The sequence below is a fragment of the Gymnogyps californianus genome, chromosome 5, assembly GCF_018139145.2.
Source record: "Gymnogyps californianus isolate 813 chromosome 5, ASM1813914v2, whole genome shotgun sequence".
Taxonomy (NCBI): domain Eukaryota; kingdom Metazoa; phylum Chordata; class Aves; order Accipitriformes; family Cathartidae; genus Gymnogyps; species Gymnogyps californianus.
In genome coordinates, this window is record NC_059475.1 from 12775616 (window position 1) to 12797656 (window position 22041).

The following is a 22041-nucleotide window of genomic DNA, read 5'->3' on the forward strand; positions in this document are numbered from 1 at the left end:
GCTGCCAGTCCTTTTACTCTTTTTAGCCTATAGTCTGCATGCAGATAGAGCATTTCTCAAGGATGTATTCACCCAGGAAGTGTAAATAATAAGAGCCAGAGAACAAGGTGGAGAACAGAATGGGGAATTTGACAGCACCTAGGATGCCTCCCAAAGTAAAGAACAACTTCTGGGCCCAAAATCTGGGAATTTAAGGGAAGATCTGAAGATACTCAGGAAAAAGTTATAACGCACAAGGTACATTAAAAAAGCAGAGGTTTTGCCAAGCAGTCACGTGCAATTCAATGTTTCTCTGTGATGAGAGCACACACTCTTAACAGTTTTTAGTGACTCCCTTTTTGCCTGTATGTCTGCCTCTTAACGCTTGAAATCTCTGCTTACGAAGAAAATGGCAAAAGAATCTGTTCCCGAGAGTTGTATTCAGATCAGAAATTTCCTCCAAAACATCCTAAAAGTTGAGGAGACAGAATGATTGCCATGACTGAAAACAGGTACAATTAGAATGTCCCATTCCTGTACTGAAGTGAAGTTAAAATGATCAGAATAGAACAGAAATAAAGATTTTGTATCTGCAATTAAAAACCTCAAAATGTCTAATGCACAGAAACTAAATAGTCACTACTAATTTACCAGTATCACAAACCTTCTTCCTTTTTCTTCTTCAGGGAACATGCAAAACCATAAAAGAGGTACTCAGCCTTTTTTCAAATTTACTACTATTCATTTTAATAATCTCTTATGCATATCATTTAAGGTAAGACATTTTGCAAACATTTTTTAGAGATGCAGATAAAAGCCTAGTAAGAGTTTCAAGCCCAGCCACCTTCTTCCCACTAACACCATCCTCAGGAACCTATATACATTAAAAAAATGTGTCTCTTACTGTCTTGCATATATCTGTTTAAAAACAAAAAGCAGCTAATCCTGTCTGTCCCACAAACCATTCTTGTACTTTCTGATTTTTCAGTCATTACAACCTATATTTAAATCTGAATTACCTCTACACCAAAGCAAAAAGCCCACTGGAGATGTAGCTTTGGAACACTGTCGTTTCTCCAGGAGCTTTCTACAGCCATGTGGTAGTTTCTGTTAGGCCAGCAGACATGCCAGATGTTAGGAGAAGTCAGCCTCTTTTCCTTGTCTTGCCTCACTAAGATACCTGCTCAGAAGCCTCTCAGCCAAATACTACAGAATCAAGCAGTAACATGATGGAGAGTCTAAAACTCCCCAGAAAAATAAGTAAAATATAGCAGCCAGTCAACCTAAAGGCTGATGAGGGATTTGAACAAAGCAAAGAGTAAAATGCTGGGGTTTTGACAGTAACATAAGACACTTCTTTTTTAATAGAAAAAATTACGCACAATCACTTGGGCCCTGAAAGTGTAAATGTTTTGCCATTCCTTTGAGTAAAATGCTTCAAATAATCTAAACAGAACAAAAATAATACAAATAAAATCTCTTACTGCTGGATGGGATTTAAGGGGGTCACATTTCCATTAGAGAGAAAAACACAGACTGTGTAGGACAAAATGCTTGCTTGTTGATACAAGCTTGTATGTTTATTAGGATAATTAAAGTCTGCTTTAAATATAACCCTCAGTTGAAAAAGTCTGGTATCACATTCCTGATAGGGTTAGGTATCAAACACTTACTGCTAATGGTGATGGTCTAATTAGATGGTTAGATTTTCCTTTGGCCAAGTGAACTTTACTAGCAGAATGAAAAACAGCATCAAAGGAATGTCAAACTGCTGGCAACACCTAAGCTACATTTTAAAATACACCTAACACAACAAGGAAAAATTATTGTTTCTATGCCTTATTTGGAGTGTAGTTTACTATTTACGACACAAGAACTGAAAGTGGCTCTTGATTTTTTGGTCTCTTGTCATAGGGGTCCAAGCTTTGGAAGGTTTTTATCAATGGAGCAAAATACTTTTGGGGGACCTGGTGTTTACATATATACTGCTGTGCAAAAAAATAGGAGTACCTTGCTATCAACAACCAGCTGGAGTTTGAATTTTTGTGTCTGCAAAGACAAGACATGTATTAATTTCTATCTTTTTCAAGACAAAAATTATGCAGGCTGAATAAATATATTTTTAAAGTTCCAAACAACTGTAAAGTAATAGCTGAACAGGATACAAGTTACCCTTCATTTCCAGTCTCTTAACGCCTTACATCTTAAGAAAATCAGTTTGCTTCCCACCCAACTATTAGTGAAATTTCATCTGTGCTATATTTGAAAATTACACAGAAAATTTTACAGAACATTTAATTGTTTTCATTCAATGACAAACTAAGAGTGACTGGAATAGGTTTGTTATAGGGCATTTCTGCACCTTGGTAAGTAGAAGCTATTGTCAACCTAAGGTGTGAAACCTGACTAACCTCAACAGCTGCAGTGCTGAAGTTGCCAGATTCAGAAACACTCTTGATCACATCCTTACTCCATACCATCTTTTCCTGGTGGCTAAATACCGATTAAATAGCTTCCTGTCCCTAGGGAAGGCTCCTTGACTGCACTCTGAGAAGTACACAGCATGCAGAGTGATTTTTCCGTATTCTTGTACAGCATGATCATCACAGAAACCAGAGCATCCCGTCAAACAAATTACTCCCGGCAGTACTTGAGGGATTATGAGGGTTAGGAACTAGAGTAAAGTTTAGAAAGAACTGACTTCCAAGCTCAGACTTTTTGTTTATCTGGACTATCAGCTCTGTCCTTCTCTTGTGTGCTAAGCAGACACCACATGCCTTTTCTCTCACACTGTGCCTGAATATCTCTGGTATCGGTCAGCTGATCGGTTGCTGAGATTAATTATACCATCAGGGATTATGGCTGTTTACAACTTTGTTGTCAGGCTTCAGGATTTACTCTTATAAAAACACCCTCTTCCAGCGTCAGCCTATTCATGTGTGCTTTGGCATTAGCTCTTTAGGGTAAAAACTGTGCCATTGTTATGCATAGTGTGTCTGGCACAATAGGTCATCAGCCTGGAGCACCGAAAATAATTGCCTCTCTCTTTTTACTATCAGGGGAGGCACTGAACTACAGTAAAGAAAAGCAAAGCCCACAGTGGTGAAAATCTGTAGAAACATTTAAAAGGAAAAAGTTGACTGCAAAGTCGAGAGGCTTTGGTTTTATTCTGTTAAGGGAGGAGTTGGTGTAGGCCTGGAATTCAAATCTGAAAGAAAAATTGTGACTGGGAATGCTGGAAAGGTGGGAGCCAATTTGTAAGAGGAAGTGATATACTGAGTTGCTTTACTTTATAGGATTCCTCTTTTACAAATTATTTCCTTCTAGTGTGCCAAAGCATTCCCTTTGAGACAGAACTTTCAAAAAGGAGTAAAATCTATGGGGAAGGAATAGAGATTTCTATTGCCAAACGCCCAATTCTTTTTGTCATATTCTTTGTTTCCTCCTCCTGAAATCCTTTTCACCAATATTCCTATCTGACCTCATTTCGTCCTGTCTGATCAACACTACAGGTCCTTCTGACACCAACACGCAGCATCAACTTACCGAAACAGCTCCTTCCACGCTGGTCTGAATGGAAGCAGGGTGAGAAAAATCACACAGGTCTCTCCACTCTGAAAACAAGTCTTATGAATACAGGCCTCACAGCTAAGACACATATAATCACCCCAGCTTCTCTTTAAACACTAAGTAGTCTAAGTCAGTCTGGCTTATTTATTCGGTAAGTATGTTTTCCTTTATAGGGGTAGCTAGGACAACATGGAAGCACAACCTTTGACTTGGGAGTTCTGCAAGAGTAACTGGTAAGATACCAGTAAGAGAAATAATTTAACAAATACTGCAGCTTTTCCTGACTGAGCTAGTTCTGAATGCCTTGCAGCAAACCAACTAGTATGAAAGAGGAAAGAATACTCACATTTGTACAGTGGTCAGAAAATGTCCTGGGAAACAAGAAGTAAGAACTGAAGTTACTTCTTTGCTAAGTCAAAGCCACCATTCCGGCCACCGTTTCCAGAAACTATTAGCAATGAAATTTAAGAAAAAAACCCTTGAACGGTCATGTCAAATGATACATCTTTAATTTCTAAAAGGTGGTAAGTACTAAGAAACTGATCTAGTTGACAGGCAATAATCCTCCTTGCATAGTACATTTATCTCCATGGCATATTAAGAATTACAACACTTCAGGAAAACTGGCACCTAAGTGAGCAAGCAGCCTCAATCCTATACAAAAGTTACAGACAACCTCAATGTTTCCAAGTTTTACTTTGTAATGGGCCCAGAGAATAGTCTTTGCTTTGTCCACATCTATCCCACAGTACTGTACTCTTTCACTGCACTTTTCAGTTGGCCATCTGTATGAAAAACATAAAAGGCTGCAACCCACACTGATACAGTAACTCACAATAAATTAGCTTCATTCTGTTCAAACTTGGCCTTTTTGAGGTCAAATACCTCAAGGTACATAGTTATGGACTTTATTTTTTATGTAAAATGTGTACCTCACAATACTTATAAAATGATTACTTGATTAACACTTCATCCAGAAGATGTTTAATCCTTCCCTTGAGAAGGTAAAAGGTGAGGCTTCAGTTTCAGAAGTGCTCATGTAACATGAAGCCAAAAAATTTTAACTTGCTTAACAAGCTTACTAACAAGACAAGAGTAAAGACACTTTTTCATATAAAAAAATGTGAAGTTATGTTTTACTGTATGTGTTAGACATATCTACAACGCATTTTTTTCCTTTACAGAATGATACGTGGAGAGGAGCATTGTACTTACATCATCATTAATTAATCCCTTTTTTCTAGTAACTTGTGTCCTGATTTTCAAAAGCACTGATTATCAGCATATCCTAGGTACTGAATGGTAGCAGCAGGCACTCAGAACTGTTGAAAACAGACTATTAGTACTTATGCCGCAAATGCACCATTTGAAAATATTCCTCTTGAAAACAGGTAGTTTACTGTTTAGTCAAAATTGGTTGACTAATTACTATTTTAATCATTCTTGTAGTGTTTTAGAATGTTTAAAATAACTATTAACACTAATTACTTAATACACTATAGTGGATTATGATCAAAATTAATATGTCAAAAATTTAAGTTTATGATAAATAAACTTTGGAAAAATTTATACAAGGCCGTAAATAAATAATTTGAACTTCAGTCTCATTAAAAAGTAAAACAGTACGTCACACAACAATATCATCCTATCTAGACAATACAATCTTGCTATATTTTATTGCATAATAATTTGAGAGTAACATCTTAAGTAAAATATGTAAAGAAACAAAATCATTAGATTTACTTCCTTTAATATTGAACAACCAAAGTTTCTCCTTTGTACATAATCCAATTTAAAGATAATATAATTAGCACTTCCAGCATTAACAGTCTGTATTTACAATGAATGAGATGGGGTGGATAATCTAAAGAGTATTCAAATCTGTATGAAACAAAACAAAATATGAAGATTTACAGTAGGCTCAAAATCCAAGACTTTTCCATTTATGGAATGCAATTTAAAAGGCTGTGTCGTCTTTATTACTTTGTAAGGGTTCCTGAAATGATGATTTTTAATAGTATTTTAAACATTTGAAATCTTCAGTAATGCCTTCATTATTTGTACATGACATTAAAAATTAATTGCAATACTTCTATTTAATTTTTCCCTTGCTTGCAGACCAGTCTGAAATCTGATGAAAGGATAACAAGGAAATTTACTATATAATCCTAATTCCATATTCCTGAATATACAACTGTTGGAAGTAGATGATGTCAGTCCATTCGAAGGGTTATGTACACAAAACTTACAAAATGTTCTTCGCTCTTGCATAAAATGTGTACACAGTATCAATGAGCGGGGAACTTCAAAGTTTTTATGGGTTGCTGCTGGCATGGACCTTTGTTGATTGAAAATAAAATACCTTTCACTCTATTGTTCTGGTAGCAGTTTTAGAAGTTAATCATCAATCCCTGGTGTTTCACCCTGTTGTATTCTGGAGGCTATTCTAATGGCTTCTTCCAGAGACTGTTGTTCTCCAAGCTGAAACAAATGCATTTAAACATAAATAAATCCAAAATGTTACACATGGATATAAATGTATAAAAAAAAAAATTAAAGATGAAACCAAAGATCTAGATATGGATCAATACTTTAGCACAAATAAGTGTGATCAGTATTGTCACACCTCTTCTGTGTAATATATACTAGCAGCTATCTAATCAGCATGACAATTAAGATAGCTTCCGATAGCAGATTAAACTGAGTTTCTATGTATCTACCGAATAAATTCTCTTCAAAGAACTGTTGCATGGTAAACACATTTCATGACACAAAGTAGATAATATTCCAACTTGGCAGACATAACAAAGCTAAGATAAGGCTTTCAAAAGTCATGGTGGCTGTTGAATTACATTTTAACACTGGTAAAGTAAACAAACATCTTCATTTTTCTTAACTCTCTTTCAGAAAGTTGGCTCTTTGGAACACCGTATGACATTAATATATATAAAAAGTGTATACTTATTGCAGAATCCTGACTGTATAAAAAAGCAGTCATGATGACACTGTTTAATTCTACAATAGTTTAGAGAGGAAATTATCTTGTAGTTGCAACTACAAGGCCATCAATGTATCTGGCACTTGCAGAAGCAACATCAACCAACCCCGAATAAAGACAACTGGACACAATTTTGGGAAAGAATCCATGGAGTTTTATAATATGTATACCATGCACATACATCCAGTGATGGGAACACTGAAGACAACCTCAACTGAACAAAAACGTAAAGCCGGCCATTACCTATTGACTTAGGAGAAAGATGTATGAGAGTGTGAAAAGTAAATCAGATTATTTGACAGATGGATAGACCTAATGGGACAGTTCTAAATACCGCTTGTAACTTGTTTTTACGGTCACTGGATGTCACATTCTGGAGTAACTCAAATCAAGAGGAGCTCTGTTACCACCTCCTTAGGACTTCAATCTGGCTATCAAGCTACTGGCTTTATCAGTATTTAGAAACCAAATGGATTCGTTTATTAGTATCAAAGTACACAAGAGAAACAATCAAGAACTCAGGAATAATCAATAATATTTTAATTTTGAATTCTCTCTCTTCTATTTGTATTGTATATTTTAAGTTTAATTAATATAAAGATACTTCACCAAAAGCTTCACTGCTGGTAACAAGAGGGGAATGTGCAGAGAGTGCCTATGTTTTCCTTTCATTCAAAGGACACACTGCTGAGAGTGCAAGTTACTTTTTTTTCTTCCTCTCATGCAAACAATTGCCTTCTGATATGCTTTCTCTTACATGCAGTTTTGATTACTGCCAACTTAGCTCAAAAGACAGGAATTCAGAATTAAGAGCTTCTCAACTTTCACTGCTCTTCAATCAGCATCTGACCTGCTATTTTCCATTTAACAAAGGGGAAAATAACAATCTCTCATTTCTGCTTGAAGATAATAACACAATTCCTTTCAATCTGAGCTCTTAAGAGAGAACCATGCATACATACACTTAGACTGCAGCATTAATCCTGAGACTCAAATGCTCAACGGTTTTGATCTCATATTACTTTCAGCAAATATGAACAGTTTGAAGGAACCAGACCTAAGTTGCTGTTACTTCCACATGCAGGTGTATTTTACCCCTGGAAATGAAATTTGTGAATACATTTTCTGCATTTCTTTTTCTACTTGAAGATATTTCCAAGAACCTTCCAAGAATACATATTAACTTACACTGCTTAATACTGATTTGTTTAGAAACTCTTTTGAGCATCTCCTTCTCTGCATAGCCACACTGATGTTCTTTTATATTTGTCAGAGCTAAGGCCCATCATGCAAACCATACTCAAGACAGTTGCATATACTCAACTCCCTTTGAAATTCATAGGGTGTATCACATCCATGAAAATTATCCTCCTCCTAATTGTATACCGTTTCAGGATGTATGGTTCCTGTGATTTTCCATGTTCTGTAGAACAAAATGTGTGTCTGTGGTGATACCCAGACAACAACAGGATCAAACCCACGAAGTGTTGAGTCCCAATTCCACAGTAAATTTGAATACAAAAGTAGCTTCATTACATTCCCACTGGACTTCTTATTTATGCACATAGTTAAGTACAAAATCAAGAGGGCTATGAGGTGCACCAAAAGTATTAGGCACTTTGCAGGAGTGATACTGCACAACCCAAAATGTAAACTAATTCAACTCCTTTTACTTTACTTCGAGTTTAAAATTGGCTTCTGTCATTGGAGTGGCAATTTCCCTAAGATCCTTCAGTCATTTATTTGACCCTTGACTGAATGTCATTTAAAGAGATGAATTTTTAATATACTAAACCTTCCAGATTTAAAATTTCCAAAAGCTTCTATTAACCTACCATCATATCATATGTAACAAAAACAAAATATACACATAGTTAATTTAATGTTCGGGTAAGGTAGCATACTGGCCATCATTTGCGCTAGAAGTTTCGTTCAACCTTCCAGTCAAGCCAAGCTTCCCTCTGAATAAACTATTCACGAAAATACTTGTCTAGGTTTTGTTTTCGGTTACTTTCTAGATAAAAGCTTAATTTGTGCTTGGTTTCCTTCTTTTACATTAGTCCAATTTAAATTAAACTTTCATACCTAGAAATTACTCTTTCATTACAGTGTTTGGACAATGTGAGGAACTATCTAGAGAGACTGCTGCTTGTACTGTGCTGGTTTGACACATAAACAGAAGGTTACTATTTCCAGAGATTTCTGATTATTCATCTTTCTATATAACTGTTTACGCTTTTTCGCTATTAGCATTTCAACATTCGAATAACATAAATTCAGTAATTTTATCTGTGTAAGTTCATAGCAATTTACCCTTGAGAGTTTGGCTATATATATCAGCTCTATATGTAATGCTGAAGGATGAATGAAAGCACTTTTCCACTGAAAACCTGTGACTCCATGAACGATTCAGTTGACCTGAAGTTTGGCCCTCCCCTAATCTCCCCCTTTTTTGGAAGTTCTACAAGCAGATTTGGAAAATCAGGTGCTTATTATTCCTCTTCCTAATCCTATATATTATTTAAAATATGAGATCATATGGTTATGGACTATTTTTTCAGGGGAGCCAAGCTTATTCCAATCATGTTGTTACATGACTAGGAGCTTCTAGCTCTAGAAGTAAGAAACACTCCAAAAAACATTTATCACTGTCTTACCTGTACTGCAATTTGTGTTCCATTAGATGTAGCCAACAATGTAACAGGTCTAGTTTCTGTAGTCACTAAATGGTGCCCATGTTGCTGATGTCCCATTTCTGATGAGGCACTATGAAATGCTGCTAAGTCTTGAGCCACAATAGCAACCTTCAAGACCAAAGGAAGAGAATCAACTGGATGACAGATCTGTTACCGTTACTGACCTCATACAGCGGGTATCTTCAAAGTTAAAGTTAAATTCATGTGATTATTCATGAGCATAATTTTATTGTGCAAAAGATAAATTTTTTAAGAAAGGTTGCCATCACTGTGTTCTCAAAGTTATCTGTTAGCTCTCAAAGTAGAAATATCCTCAAGAACTCTACAGAAGTTCAATAAATGTGCCTATAAGCCTGTAATTATTTATACATACAGAACATGGTGATTAATAAGTATCTTCATTTACATGTCGTGCATTTTTAGAACAGTGGAATGCATTTTAACTTCAAGATTAAAAATTATATCACTATATTTCTACTAAAAAGTTAGCTGTTGTATTTGTATATTAAAAACAAAACTGCAAATATACACTTACACAAATGTTTCCTCTCTGCCAAGTAAATTACAGTCCCATAATATTAAGTGATAAAGTTACAGTTCATATTGGATTCTATTCTTAGCTCTGTCACTCATTTACTATGTGACTTTGGGGAAAACGCTTAGCATTTTTAGGTACCTCAGAATTTTTTCTTGGTGCCCAATTGTTTGTAAAACATTCTGCCATATGTTGATGTATAGCACTGGAGTAGAACACATCATACTCTTATGAGGGGAATGCTATGGCCAGGTGTTGAAAACTGCTTTACTTAGATAAATCTATGTGAATGACAGAACTGTGATGGCTTAAGTACCTATTTTATATCATCTTATAAAGGAAGATGACACATGTACTCAGGATAATATTTTACCTGCTGTCCTTCAGTGCCTTCTGCAGTAACCATCGCTACGGAATGTGTTCCTGCAGAAGAGATGACAGCGTCGTGGGCAGGGACTGTGATGGTGGTGCCATCTTGTGTTACCATAGTGATAGTATTGCCAATGGCCTGCATATCTGCCTGGGATATGTTGACCTGAAACAGAAAATAATTCCTGAAGTAAAAAAAGAAGGTTTGATTGCTGCTCAGGTCATACCTGAGTCTTACCTTTTGGCAACATAACATATGTTTTTAAGTAAAGTTTGAAAAAAAACGATGATATGGATTTGAAGCGTAACAGCATTTATCAAACAAACTCCTGCTAGTTGGTTCAGCAGGAATACTCCTGCTAGTTCAGTTTCTTCATTTGAAACAAAATGTGTAACAATCCAGAACAAAAAGGCAACTTGTTCATAATTAGCAGGAAAAAATATTTTAAGACATGTTCACAAGTAACATACTGGCCAAAAGATCTAGTAGCTGCTATTCCACTTCCTAACCGGCATGCTCATGCATTCCTTGAGAATCACCATCACACTTTGGCCAAGTCCCCGTCTTGGACAAAGAGCCCTCATCGCGTTCATCTTACTGATTGGGATCTAATATTCCATGGCCTTTCAGACACACTTGTTTACAGAAATAAAATTATGGCTCTCAGTAATAAGAAAAAGGATGCATACTTGCCCCCAGAGTCTACAACTCTATGTTAATCAGATCATATCCCAAATAACTGCATGATAGATTATCTATGCATGTGTCTTACAAAATGGACAATGTGACTCAAGGTAGTACCACCTGACATACTTTTATCTTAATGGAAATACTAAAGAGGCCTATAAGGGCTTAGAATTTAAACCATGAATAAACAATTAATAAAAAATTAATGATATAAATTACCGATGTCTCCAGTATAAATGCATTAGGGCATCAGATACGTGATTTGATGTCTGATTTACAAGGTAATAAAACATCCCAGAACTAAAGTCAAGCTGAAGGATAATTTAAATAAATGCAAGAACTCAATGTCAAGGCTTCTACAGGCCTTCATTTTAGAGGGTAAAAATGCCAGTTACTTAGTATTGCTGCAATGTTCAGGGCTGGCAATATAACAGCCCCCTTTAATATTTAATTTCCAATTTGAATTTAGAAGATATCTTTCATATGCTACTGGCATTTCAGTTACCTTTCCAGCTGAGGTACCAACTTTTCCCCATATGCCTTCGATATATTGCCACAGCTAAACAAAAGAATTGTGTTGAAATCCCCTCCCAATAAAATTTCATATGGAATCCTTAAAAAATATATCCATAGGAATCCTTAAAAAATATATCCATAGGAATTTTCAAGTGGAGGTAGTATCAAAGCATTCCTTATCCTCTTGTTCATGTTAGAAATGGTAAGAACTGCACACTACCAAAGAGCTTGTAAAGCAGGCACCTAGACTAGAAAGATTTCTTTCCCTTCCCTCCAAAAAAAAGTGTGTGCAGACAAGACAACAGTGAAGATGACCATCAGATCTTAATAATCAGGGAATTCTGAGAAACCTCAGAAACTAGGCTATATATGTAACAATTGTTAAAATAGCCTGTGCCTACTTTAAGAGTGACAAAGATAACAAGGATAGCCAAAAAAATCTAGCTTTGTATTAATACAGTTTCAGATGTCAGACTATGTGGTTTAATTTAGGTATTCCAGAGGAGGCCCAACCCTAAACATATCCTGACCCAGCTCCAAAGAAGCTTCTTTGCTTAAGAAACTCATGTACATATTTATCAAGAATCCTAATTTTAGAAAGCACATGAAGTATCTGCAAACACCTGCCTCAATTCTCAACATATTTTTGTCAGCTCTTTAACACTGTGGTTACTTACATGTTGGGTTCCATCCTGGGATATTAGTGCTACTTGTTGACCCAATCCTGACTGAGTAACTGTAGCAACCTGTGCAGAAATTACATCTTCTCCCTCTACACCTGTCACATAGGTTATCTGAGAGCCTTTGAGAACATCTTCACCTTGACCTATTTGAGAGAAAGAAGGCAAGAGGGTAGTTTACATACTCTAAATGTTGTCAGGAAAGCAAATGACAAAGATTAAGTGCCAGCCTGGTTTGAAGGTTTTTAACATTCCAATGGAAAGTTGAGAAAAATAAAAGAAGGAAAGATACCAAAAGCAAGTCAGAAAGTCTGTTGTTTTGGGAACACAGGGTATAACCTTTTAGCAATGAGTTTTAACACACATAAATACTACACATAAAGAAAATATACATTTAGTTTATAAGCAAATATTAAAATGGTGACAAACATTTCTAATTCATTCATTAAATGTTAACCTCTCCATACAAGAGGCTCCATGCAAACACAACTGGCAGCTTTTTAAGAGTTACTAATTAACAAACATACAGAAGAACACAGTGATGCCTTTGTGTGAAGATTTAAGTAAGTTCATTATCTAATAAATGTTTAACCTCAGCAAATGAATCTTATCATTCCCTTAAAAGAAGGAATTAAACAGACTAAAGCAAATCTGCTTGAGGCACATTCAGTGCAGTTTCCCACATACATGTAGTAAAACAACTTTTCTGACCAAAACAGTTTGCGCATGTATTTCCCATCTTAAGTCACATCTAAAAAATCACAATTTGACAAGTGATGTTTGTCCTATCACAGTACTTCCTTCAGTCTGATCTTTTATAGTCATAGAATTCAATAGTCATGATACCATGAAAAACATATTCTAAGGAGTACTGCAGCACATGAGCTTATTTTCATCTTTGCCTCTAGGACAGTTTACAGAAACTGCTATTAACCACAGCAAAACCTGCACAGTATCAGGGTGCTGCAAAGACACATTTTTCCTTTTCTCAAGGCAGTGCCTTCACTCCTGCACAAAATACTGTCACCCAACCATGGTGTTATATATACTCTTACAAAAATCCCTAAGAAAAATCCAGCAGGTTGCAAACATAAACATTATAGACTCTCACAGGTCCCTTCCCACATTCGTGTTTATAGCAGGTTTGCTGGGACTGGAACTCAAATTTCCCTCTTATCCCCACAACGGCTATAAATGAGTTTATGATCTGGTCAATTACTCTCTCTGTTTCTGTTTACAAGTTGCCTACCACACTAAAAAGTCCTACAAATGTAGAAGGTGGCAAAGCTGAACTACATGAGCATGCAGACCACACCCGAATGACATGTAAACAGCACGTGGCAATAATGGGATAAAATTGTGAGGCTATAATAGCACAGGAATGTATATAAGTTGTAGAGGCTGTTAATATGTTTTGGAGGGCTTTAAGGACTTTGTTTAGCTGCTTAAAAGCAGTCATTCATGATGAAGCAGAACTCATTGCTTGCTTAATGCTTTTGTTTAACGTTGACCTATTCCCTCATTGGAGGAATAAGAAGATTCAGAAAGCACCAGAGCCACTTTGAGCCAGGAAAAGGAGACATAGTAACAACTAGCCTCAAAAAAAAAAAAAAACCAGGAACAGAGGAAGAACCAGCCTGGAGATGAGAAAAAGGACCCAATGAGAGAGAAGACGACCCCAGACCCAAATATTACTATTGGACCAGACTATGGTGTGAGGGGCAGGAATTTAGACTGTAAGGCTATAATTGCCCAGGGAGTTTAGTGTTTGGGGTCCCTGTCCAGATGCACCCAGCTCGAGGTGTCAAGATTTGTGCGCCATAGAGAGAATAAATTATGCTTTTTATTTTGAAGGCCTTGGTTAGAGATTCTGCTTCGGGGAACCTAGGGTTGACCCTGAGGGAGGAAGAAATGCCCGAGGGTGAGTGCGTGTGTGTATGTGTGTGTGTGTGAGGAGTCGAAAGGGGCACCCGTCGGCTCAGTGGAGTCGCCTGCTGTGAAGGGACTCCGGTCCTAGCAGTTAAAGTCTCGGGTGGTGTGTGTGTGACTCCTTGATCGATGTGTGAATGCTCGGTCAGCGGCTTCTCCCTTAACACAAAGAAGTTAAATACCTTTATTAAGTACTTCAGATTTTTATCTATGGTTTCATTTCCTTGGTTATAAAAAAACAGCAAAATATTATCCAGCCCTTTTTTTTTTTTTTAACAAGAGATTCAAAGAGTGAAACTCTAACCTGGAGGTGGCTCAAAAAAAGCCTCTTGTTCTTCTTCAATGGGCTCTGTGTCATTGTGTGCTGTCCGCTTGTGCATAGCAAGTGTAGAAATCTGCTTGTATGTTTTCCCACAATGATTACAGTTATATGGTTTGGAATGAGTATGTACAACATGATGTTTGTATAAACTGGAATACTCCGTAAAACGTTTATCACAACCAGGAACTGTACAGACATAGGGCTTCTCCCCTGTATGGAAAAACAAAAGGGATAAAGAGAACTTTATCCAGGATGCACAAAAAAAATTGTCAACAAATTATATTTAGTGACACAGCTTCATTACCAACCATACTTCAATTTCAAAACCAACAGTGAAGCTCAAGCCCACAAAGTTTATCGATGCAGCCTCTCACTGTTTTTTGGGGTTTTTTTTGTTGTGGTTTTTTTTTTTTAAACTGCCAGTGAAAGGTGGGCCCTTTTTTCTCCCTATCATTCCATCTAAAACATCCTTCTGATGAAGACAGAAGGATACAGGCTGAAAGCTGTGATGTCAGTTTGGCATCGTATTGAGAATTTTGTTCTTTTATTACTGGAAGCCCCATACTTTCCCTCAATGATCAGGTATGTTGATACACTAGTACGTTTTCACTTACTTTTGAGTCTTTAAGCTCTGAAGAAATCTATAGGAAGCATATGTTTAAACAATTATGGTTTCATATAAAAACACCTTTCATTTAAAAATCAATGAAACAAATGTCCAAATTACATTATAAACTAAAAAGAGAATGTGAGATACAAAATGTAACTCTATGAAACTTGTCTGCTTCTATAAAACATATAAGGCTACTAAGATGATATGCTATCGCTGGCTTTTACATTTTAGAAGTTTCGAATTTGTGCCAATTATTTCTGCTGACTAACCCTGCCAATCAAGTTGGGTAAGTATTTTCACCTCCATCTATAAAAAGAAGGTTTTGACCACCACTCCAGCAGCAAGGAAAATACAGCTGGGATGAAAGGGTCACTCACAACAGTGAGCCAAAGTCAAGCTCAGACTTGTGCTGTACTGTTATTTATTTAAGAAACAGCTCACAACAGAGGCAAGCCCTAGAACCATATTAACGATTTAGCCCAATGTCCACTGAAGACAAGGTTTTGCATTTGTTTTAAAGAACTTTGTATCCAAACCAAAATTATTCTGCCTTGAAAGCAAGGCAGGAAACCTAACTGCTTAACTATCCTCAGCTGAAGGGAAACGAGGCCCAAACAAAGTACCAAGCCAGGTCATATAAACATGACTATACCCAATTACAATGCACCAAAACAGTGTTCACAAGGAGAACGACACAGCCTCTCCCAAGCAGATTGTACTTCAAAATACAAAACATCACTCATATACCTGTGTGTATTCTCACATGATTCTTGTAATTAGTTGCACTGGCAAAAGCTCTCCCACATCCTGGCTCTGTACAGTAATAAGGCCTTTCACCTGTATGTGTCCTGATGTGAACCTTTCTAATATTAGATGTTGTGAATGACCTGCCACATCCTTCAAACGGACACTTAAAGGGCCTTTCACCTGAAAAAAAAGAAAAGGTACACATGCAAAAGTTATAAAAGAACAAAAATCCTAAGTTACACTTCGACTGAATGTAGGAATCTAAAGCTACCTAATTCTCTCTTTGAGTCCCTCAGTCAGAAATACCATGAACATGCCACTGTGGAGTGTTCTACCGTTTGGCCAAAACTGGCAAAATTCAGGAAAATCATACAATCTGTAAGCTAAATTATGAAGCATTTAATTAGTACTTTATGATGTATAAAACAGACTCAGTTGCTTGGATTAGCTTCCACATTGTCCCTATTCTAACATGTATTTAACACCCTCCCCAACCATAGATACATTATCCAAAACAAGTGTATCATACCATTTGTACATTTGTCAATTGTAATTCATAAAATGAAAAAAATACCTTCATGTTTTAGCATATAACCAAGATACAAACGGATTAGTAAAACTCATTATAGAAAGCACTTAACCTTACATGAGAACGAACTTTTTAAAAGAGAGACAGCCCTGAAACTCAAGTTTCAAACCCCAAAACCAAAGCAATCACAAATACAGGTTCTTTTAAAAATAATTCTATTCGTGTAATATAAATTTAAGCACAACAACGTACATCATTGCACCAAAACACTTCACCATGAACACTAGATAAGGCCAACCCCTGTCTAATACCCCAATACCCCGACCCTTCAGATTTATCAATGTACACAGACAAGGAGAGTGAAGGGGGTTAACTTTGGAGAAGTGCGAGCCACCTGACATGCTGTCCTGTTGTAATTTCACACTTCCTAGAGCTAAGTACATTCCACCGACTGTACTGCTTACCGAAGAGAAGAATCTGAGAGCAAGAGAGGGCAGATTACCACTACAGATAAAACATTAAGTACTTAAGAGACAGAAATAAAAAACAAAGTCCTGATGGAGACATTAATACCACGAAACTCCAAGGTAGTTAGCTCCTTGGCAGAGGAAACTATAACTCACTCCTTAGGGCAGCTGTTTCGGGAAGGTGTTTCAGCTTCCTGCCAAGGCAGTGTGTTTGTATTAAGCGTACACGCCTCAGTGTTGTGTTACCATGGCTCCCCTAATCCTTGCTTCAGCACAGGACCTCAAAATCATGCCTGAAAGGAACAGGGTTGCAGAGTCAACCCCGCCCAACAACAGACCCTGCATTAGAAACCAAAACAGATTCCTTTTAAAGAATGCCCGCAAGAATGTCATCCGACCGGTTGGTGAAGCCGGCCTTTTAAGTTTCTAATGTGCTTGTTAGAAAAGCGACCTGTTTCCAGGTGACTGAGATTTCTAGCACTGGAAATGCAAAGCAAGTCAGAAGCCTTCAAGCTCTACTCCACAGCAGCTATGAGGAACCATCCACACCAGCTTTTCTGATACCAGAATAGTATGTTGTCGTGGTTTATCCCCAGTCAGCAACTAAGCACTACGCAGCCGCTCATTCACTCCTCCCCCCCGCGCTCCGGTGGGATGGGGAGGAGAACCGAAAACAAGTAAAACTCGTGGGTTGAGATAAGAACAGTTTAATAACTGAAATAATAATAAAAAAAATAGTAATGAACAGGAAGGTAACAAAAAGAGGGAAATATAACCCAAGAAAGACAAGTGATGCGTAATGCAATTGCTCACCACTCATTGACCGATGCCCAGTTAGTGCCCGAGCAGCGATCCGCCCCCCACAGCCAACCCCCCCCCCCCAGTTTATATACTGGGCATGACGTCATCTGGTATGGAATATTCCTTTGGCCAGTTGAGGTCAGCTGCCCTGGCTGTGTCCCCTCCCAACTTCTTGTGCCCCTCCAGCCTTCTTGCTGGCTGGGCATGAGAAGCTGAAAAATCCTTGACTTAGTATAAACACTACTTAGCAACAATTAAAAACATCAGTGTGTTATCAACATTATTTTCCTACTAAAGCCAAAACACAACATTATACCAGCTACTAGGACGAAAATTAACTGTGTCCCAGCTGAAACCAGGACATATGTCTAGGGAAGTCATGGAGGAACCCGAGGCAAGCATTTGAGGGCAACAGAAAGTGAGACTGGACTGCCACTGAAAGAAAAGGAAAAATCACTTTTGGCTAAAACAGGCAGAAAATGAAGAAAGCACTAACCCTGCTCTACATGATAAAGGAACAAAAGGGTTTCAGAGCCATGGGAGAGAGTGGGCAGAGCCCAGACTTGCCTCCATCGGGTGCACTGTTGCAGCTTGCATAGGGTATGAGCATACACTACTCCATCCATCTGCACAAAGGACTTGGTGTAATTTTCTTCTCATTCTTTGGCTTCCTGCAACTACTCATAAATCTAAAAAAAGACATCCCTGAACTCTGGTCCCTGGACTGCTGGGAGTCTATGATTGTATTATTAATATTGTTCAAATGGGTAAATGGTTACATAGGCCTGGCTCAAGTCTTTTGTCTCAACTGCTACATTAGATTAAACCAATTAAATTACCATACAACTTCTATGCCCACAAAGAAGTACAGAAAACAGTCTACAGCTAATCAAGTTGTTGTCCATACTACAGAAATCTTTCAGTTCATAGTCTGTACTTGATGTACTACATAACATCAAACAGTTCTCTTCTAAAACTGAAAACAAATGACACTTTTATGTCTTCATCCTGATGACCAATTTAACATCAAGACAGCACTAATCCCAACAGACTGTCTTTGAATATGGAAGTCCAGGAAAGCAGAATTATCTCAATGTAATCTTGAGTTTTTATAATTTTTATAATATGCTTATTATACCCCCCCCCCCCCTTGCTCTTTTTAATCTGAGAAAAAACTATTTCTTTTTTACTCTCTAAGATTCGGAAAGTTCAGTGGAAAAACTTGTCGGTGTTCTAGCAGGCAAGTAAATATACTTAATGGAATAGGTTAGTAAGTGATATATTATTCTTCCTGCATTTACGTTTTTTTTTTCTTTTTTTGGAGATCTCAGGAGCAAAGGAGACATTGTGCAAACTTGTTTACATGTGTGTGCACCCATAGAGTTTTGCAGAGTGTAGTGTATGCTGTCTAGAATTTATTTGTGTTTTGGCTTTCAAATGAATCTTTTTTTAGACAAAACATATGATTTTATTTTTTATGCATTTGGAAGTTTTAATAACAGTTGGTTTTCTGTGATATTTTTGTTCATTTTTCTGCTGCAAGAAGAGAAATGAAATCAGGATAATAACAAGCTCAGAACTATCAACCTTTGTGAAGCTGGCATGCAAGTTATCTTAAAGCACCAAAACTTAAGAACACTGATGCCATATCTAAAAGGCGAGCTATTATTCAGGAAAAGTTCCTTGTTCTGTTACAGCTGCAAATGAACCTGTAAAGGCACCAGGTGACTCAGTGACAATGTAAGTGATGCATTGCTAAAAGTTAGTGCATTTGCAATAGCAGTGTGAATGCTTAAGCACCTTTTGCAAGAAAAGCATGCTGGATTTGCAGTAAATTCTTACCATGCTGAAATGCTGTTCAGCTCACTGGGCTTCAGAAAGAGAATATACACAGGCTGATTTCATAAGTATAAAGTCACAGAATGATCAAAGAGAAAAAAAAAATCCACCTAAGTGAATTAACAGAAAAAATAATGGATGAAAATAGTACCTGTGTGGGTTCGGATATGTTTCTGCAGGTCTCCTGAAGTCTTGAATGATTTGGTGCAATTTTCTTCTGTGCACCGATAAGGCTTTTCACCAGTGTGTGTTCGGACATGACTTTTTAACCCATACCCTGAAGATCAGAAAGGATGTTGTAATAGTATAAACACGAAACTAGGATACTCGTAAACCATCACCATCAAAAGCTGCGCTTGCCATTCCAATCAGGAAGCTCTCTGATGAGTACAATTTTCTCTTTCACTCTTCACAAGCTCTTCATTCTACCATACAGAGCAGCAGAACTCTAGATACAGTTTAGAAATTCTTTCATCCTTCATTTATGAAGAAAGTACACTTCCATAATGCTTCTCCTTCCCTTCAAAAGGATAAACTGTAATGATTATAATGTGGACAAATATTTATTCTGTCTTCTGAGGAAGCTGTATGCTCTGTATTCCATCTACTTTTTATCTCTTACCACTACTGTCATCAAAATGACATTTAATTATTCGTTCATAGAAAAATCAGTACCATTACTGAAGTTACCAGTAAAAGCTCTACTGCTATCCAGGCGCTAAACTCTAATTATTTTAAACCATATTATTAGCATCATCACATATATAGGTGCCAGCTGATAGCAGTCATGGACACTCATTCCCTTCAAAATTACTTTTAGGAACTCATCGTCATCAAAAACTACCAGTCTAAAGTGAGCTTTGGATCAAGCCCTCTGTAAATTATTTTGCAAAGAGCATTTTACCAAGACTTTTCTTTCTGCACTTCCCTGAAAAGATCATGACTAAAGAACCCTGAAACAGCCATTTTAGAAAACGAACTTGAATTTTACTTCTGTCCACAAGTGATGTATATATTTCTACAAAATAAAGTAACAGTCTGTAAGAAGATGGCACCTGCTTTAGTTTCACAGTGTGTTCTCCCCAAAACAGGTGAAATCCCTATTCTTGATGTTTTTAAAAAAGCATGTCTACCAAGCTGAGCATTAATTCATTCTTACATCTAAAATAAACTCAATTTCATGATCCAACCCAGGAGAGTTCTTAATATTTAAACCGAGAGCATTCAGTACTTAAAATGAACTTTATCAAAGGATTTATCAAGGATTGCTGAACTACAGTGGTACAATGGCTCTGACCAAATATATGGTATTAATAGACAAACAGCTGTTTATAGCCATACATCAGCCTGTTGCAAGGGAAGAGAATATTTCATTACATAGTTTTGAAATCCCCTTACAAACACTATGCAATTAAACTTAGGTGCAACCCTTTAAGTGTGGTTGTTTCCCTTTTGACCTTTCTCATCAGCATTTCTTTTGCTTGTTTCTATTCAAAGAAACAGTATTAAATGTATTAGATCAGATAACGTTATTTTAAAAACATCTTAGGCCTTTTTTTTAAATAGAGCCTAACTTTTCTAAGCATCATACTAATTTACATTCAAAATAAAAGAATAAAATTTGAAACAAGTTTTGCTATTTCATTTTCTTCCATGTTTCATTGTTCATAATTGCATTTTGCATGACCAAATTCAATCTCAGGGAGAGCATCATTTATGAACAGAGTAGTCTGCATGAAATGTAGAGTTCACTTCATGAGAAATGTCACTCTCTGATACAAATTCAATAAAGAACACTTAAAACAGCATGTTCCATCAAAGTCCCTTTCAAATTTGGAACAGAAGATCAGGTATTTACCTCTAGCCAACAGGCTAGAGTAAGGGAAAGTATGAAGTGTTTCACCTCATTCCTCCTCTAACTAAAAGTTAAATCCTCTGTCCTTTCTATATGCTGAAATGACGACTTTTTTTGCAGTTCTCCCAACCAAGTTCTTTACTTAGCAGTTTAAAAAAGGCAATATTAAAAACTTACTTTATACAGAGACAAACACTAACAAGCAGGAGGAGCTAGTCTACAAAAGACTACCTGTTGCAAAGGCTTTGCCACATCCAGGATGTTCACACTGATACGGTCTGTCTCCTGTGTGTGACCTTTCATGCACCTGTCAAGATATCCAATACACTGACTTAATGAAATGTTGTATCTGATTACTTCAACACAGAACAGTTCATTCTTAAAGACAACATATTTTATTTCTCTTCCTATGATTCACATTCAACTGTCTTCTTTTTAAATCAGTGATTAAAAAAATAATGAAATATGGTAACGATGTTTTCCCTAAAACTAAAGATGTCTCTTTCCAAGGTCTAACCTGATCCTTTCAGTCAGTTTTGCAAAAAACATTTCTGTAAATACACGCAGAGTTGCCATCATGCAACTACATTAAAGACAGTATGCAAATATGCATCAGAACCCACTCTCTATCTGATTTTTGACTCCACGGAGCGCTTCTAATGATCCTCTTACATTGCATGAAACCTCTACGGCAAGGATACCATTTTAACGCATGATCCATAGAGTCAATTACTTGCTGACTCCAGAGTGTTTTGTCAGAGACAAGGCAGCACTGCAAGGAGTTTACCTCATCAGCAAGTGATTATCTCAGCCTAAACTGGAATGTGAACAGCTCTACACCCTTACTGTTTCAGTAATTCCTTTACTTAATTTAAAAAAGGAAGAGAATTAAGGAGTTGCCACCTGTA

The 22041-nt window shown here is 37.0% G+C and overlaps 1 protein-coding gene across 2 annotated transcripts in view; it reads right to left on the reverse strand.

The window, feature by feature from the left end:
* Window positions 1-4041: 4041 nt before the first annotated feature.
* Window positions 4042-22041, reverse strand: part of ZNF143 (zinc finger protein 143) — a 44359-nt gene continuing 26359 nt past the window's right edge. For both annotated transcript variants that reach the window (XM_050896824.1, XM_050896823.1), the window contains exons 9-16: window positions 21365-21440; window positions 19430-19555; window positions 15643-15822; window positions 14265-14492; window positions 12029-12177; window positions 10152-10313; window positions 9205-9351; window positions 4042-6030 (exon numbers count right to left, since the gene is read on the reverse strand). In XM_050896824.1, the coding sequence (XP_050752781.1) occupies window positions 5947-6030; window positions 9205-9351; window positions 10152-10313; window positions 12029-12177; window positions 14265-14492; window positions 15643-15822; window positions 19430-19555; window positions 21365-21440 (1152 nt within the window). In that variant the 3' untranslated portion in view covers window positions 4042-5946. The remainder of the gene's footprint in view (window positions 6031-9204; window positions 9352-10151; window positions 10314-12028; window positions 12178-14264; window positions 14493-15642; window positions 15823-19429; window positions 19556-21364; window positions 21441-22041) is intronic.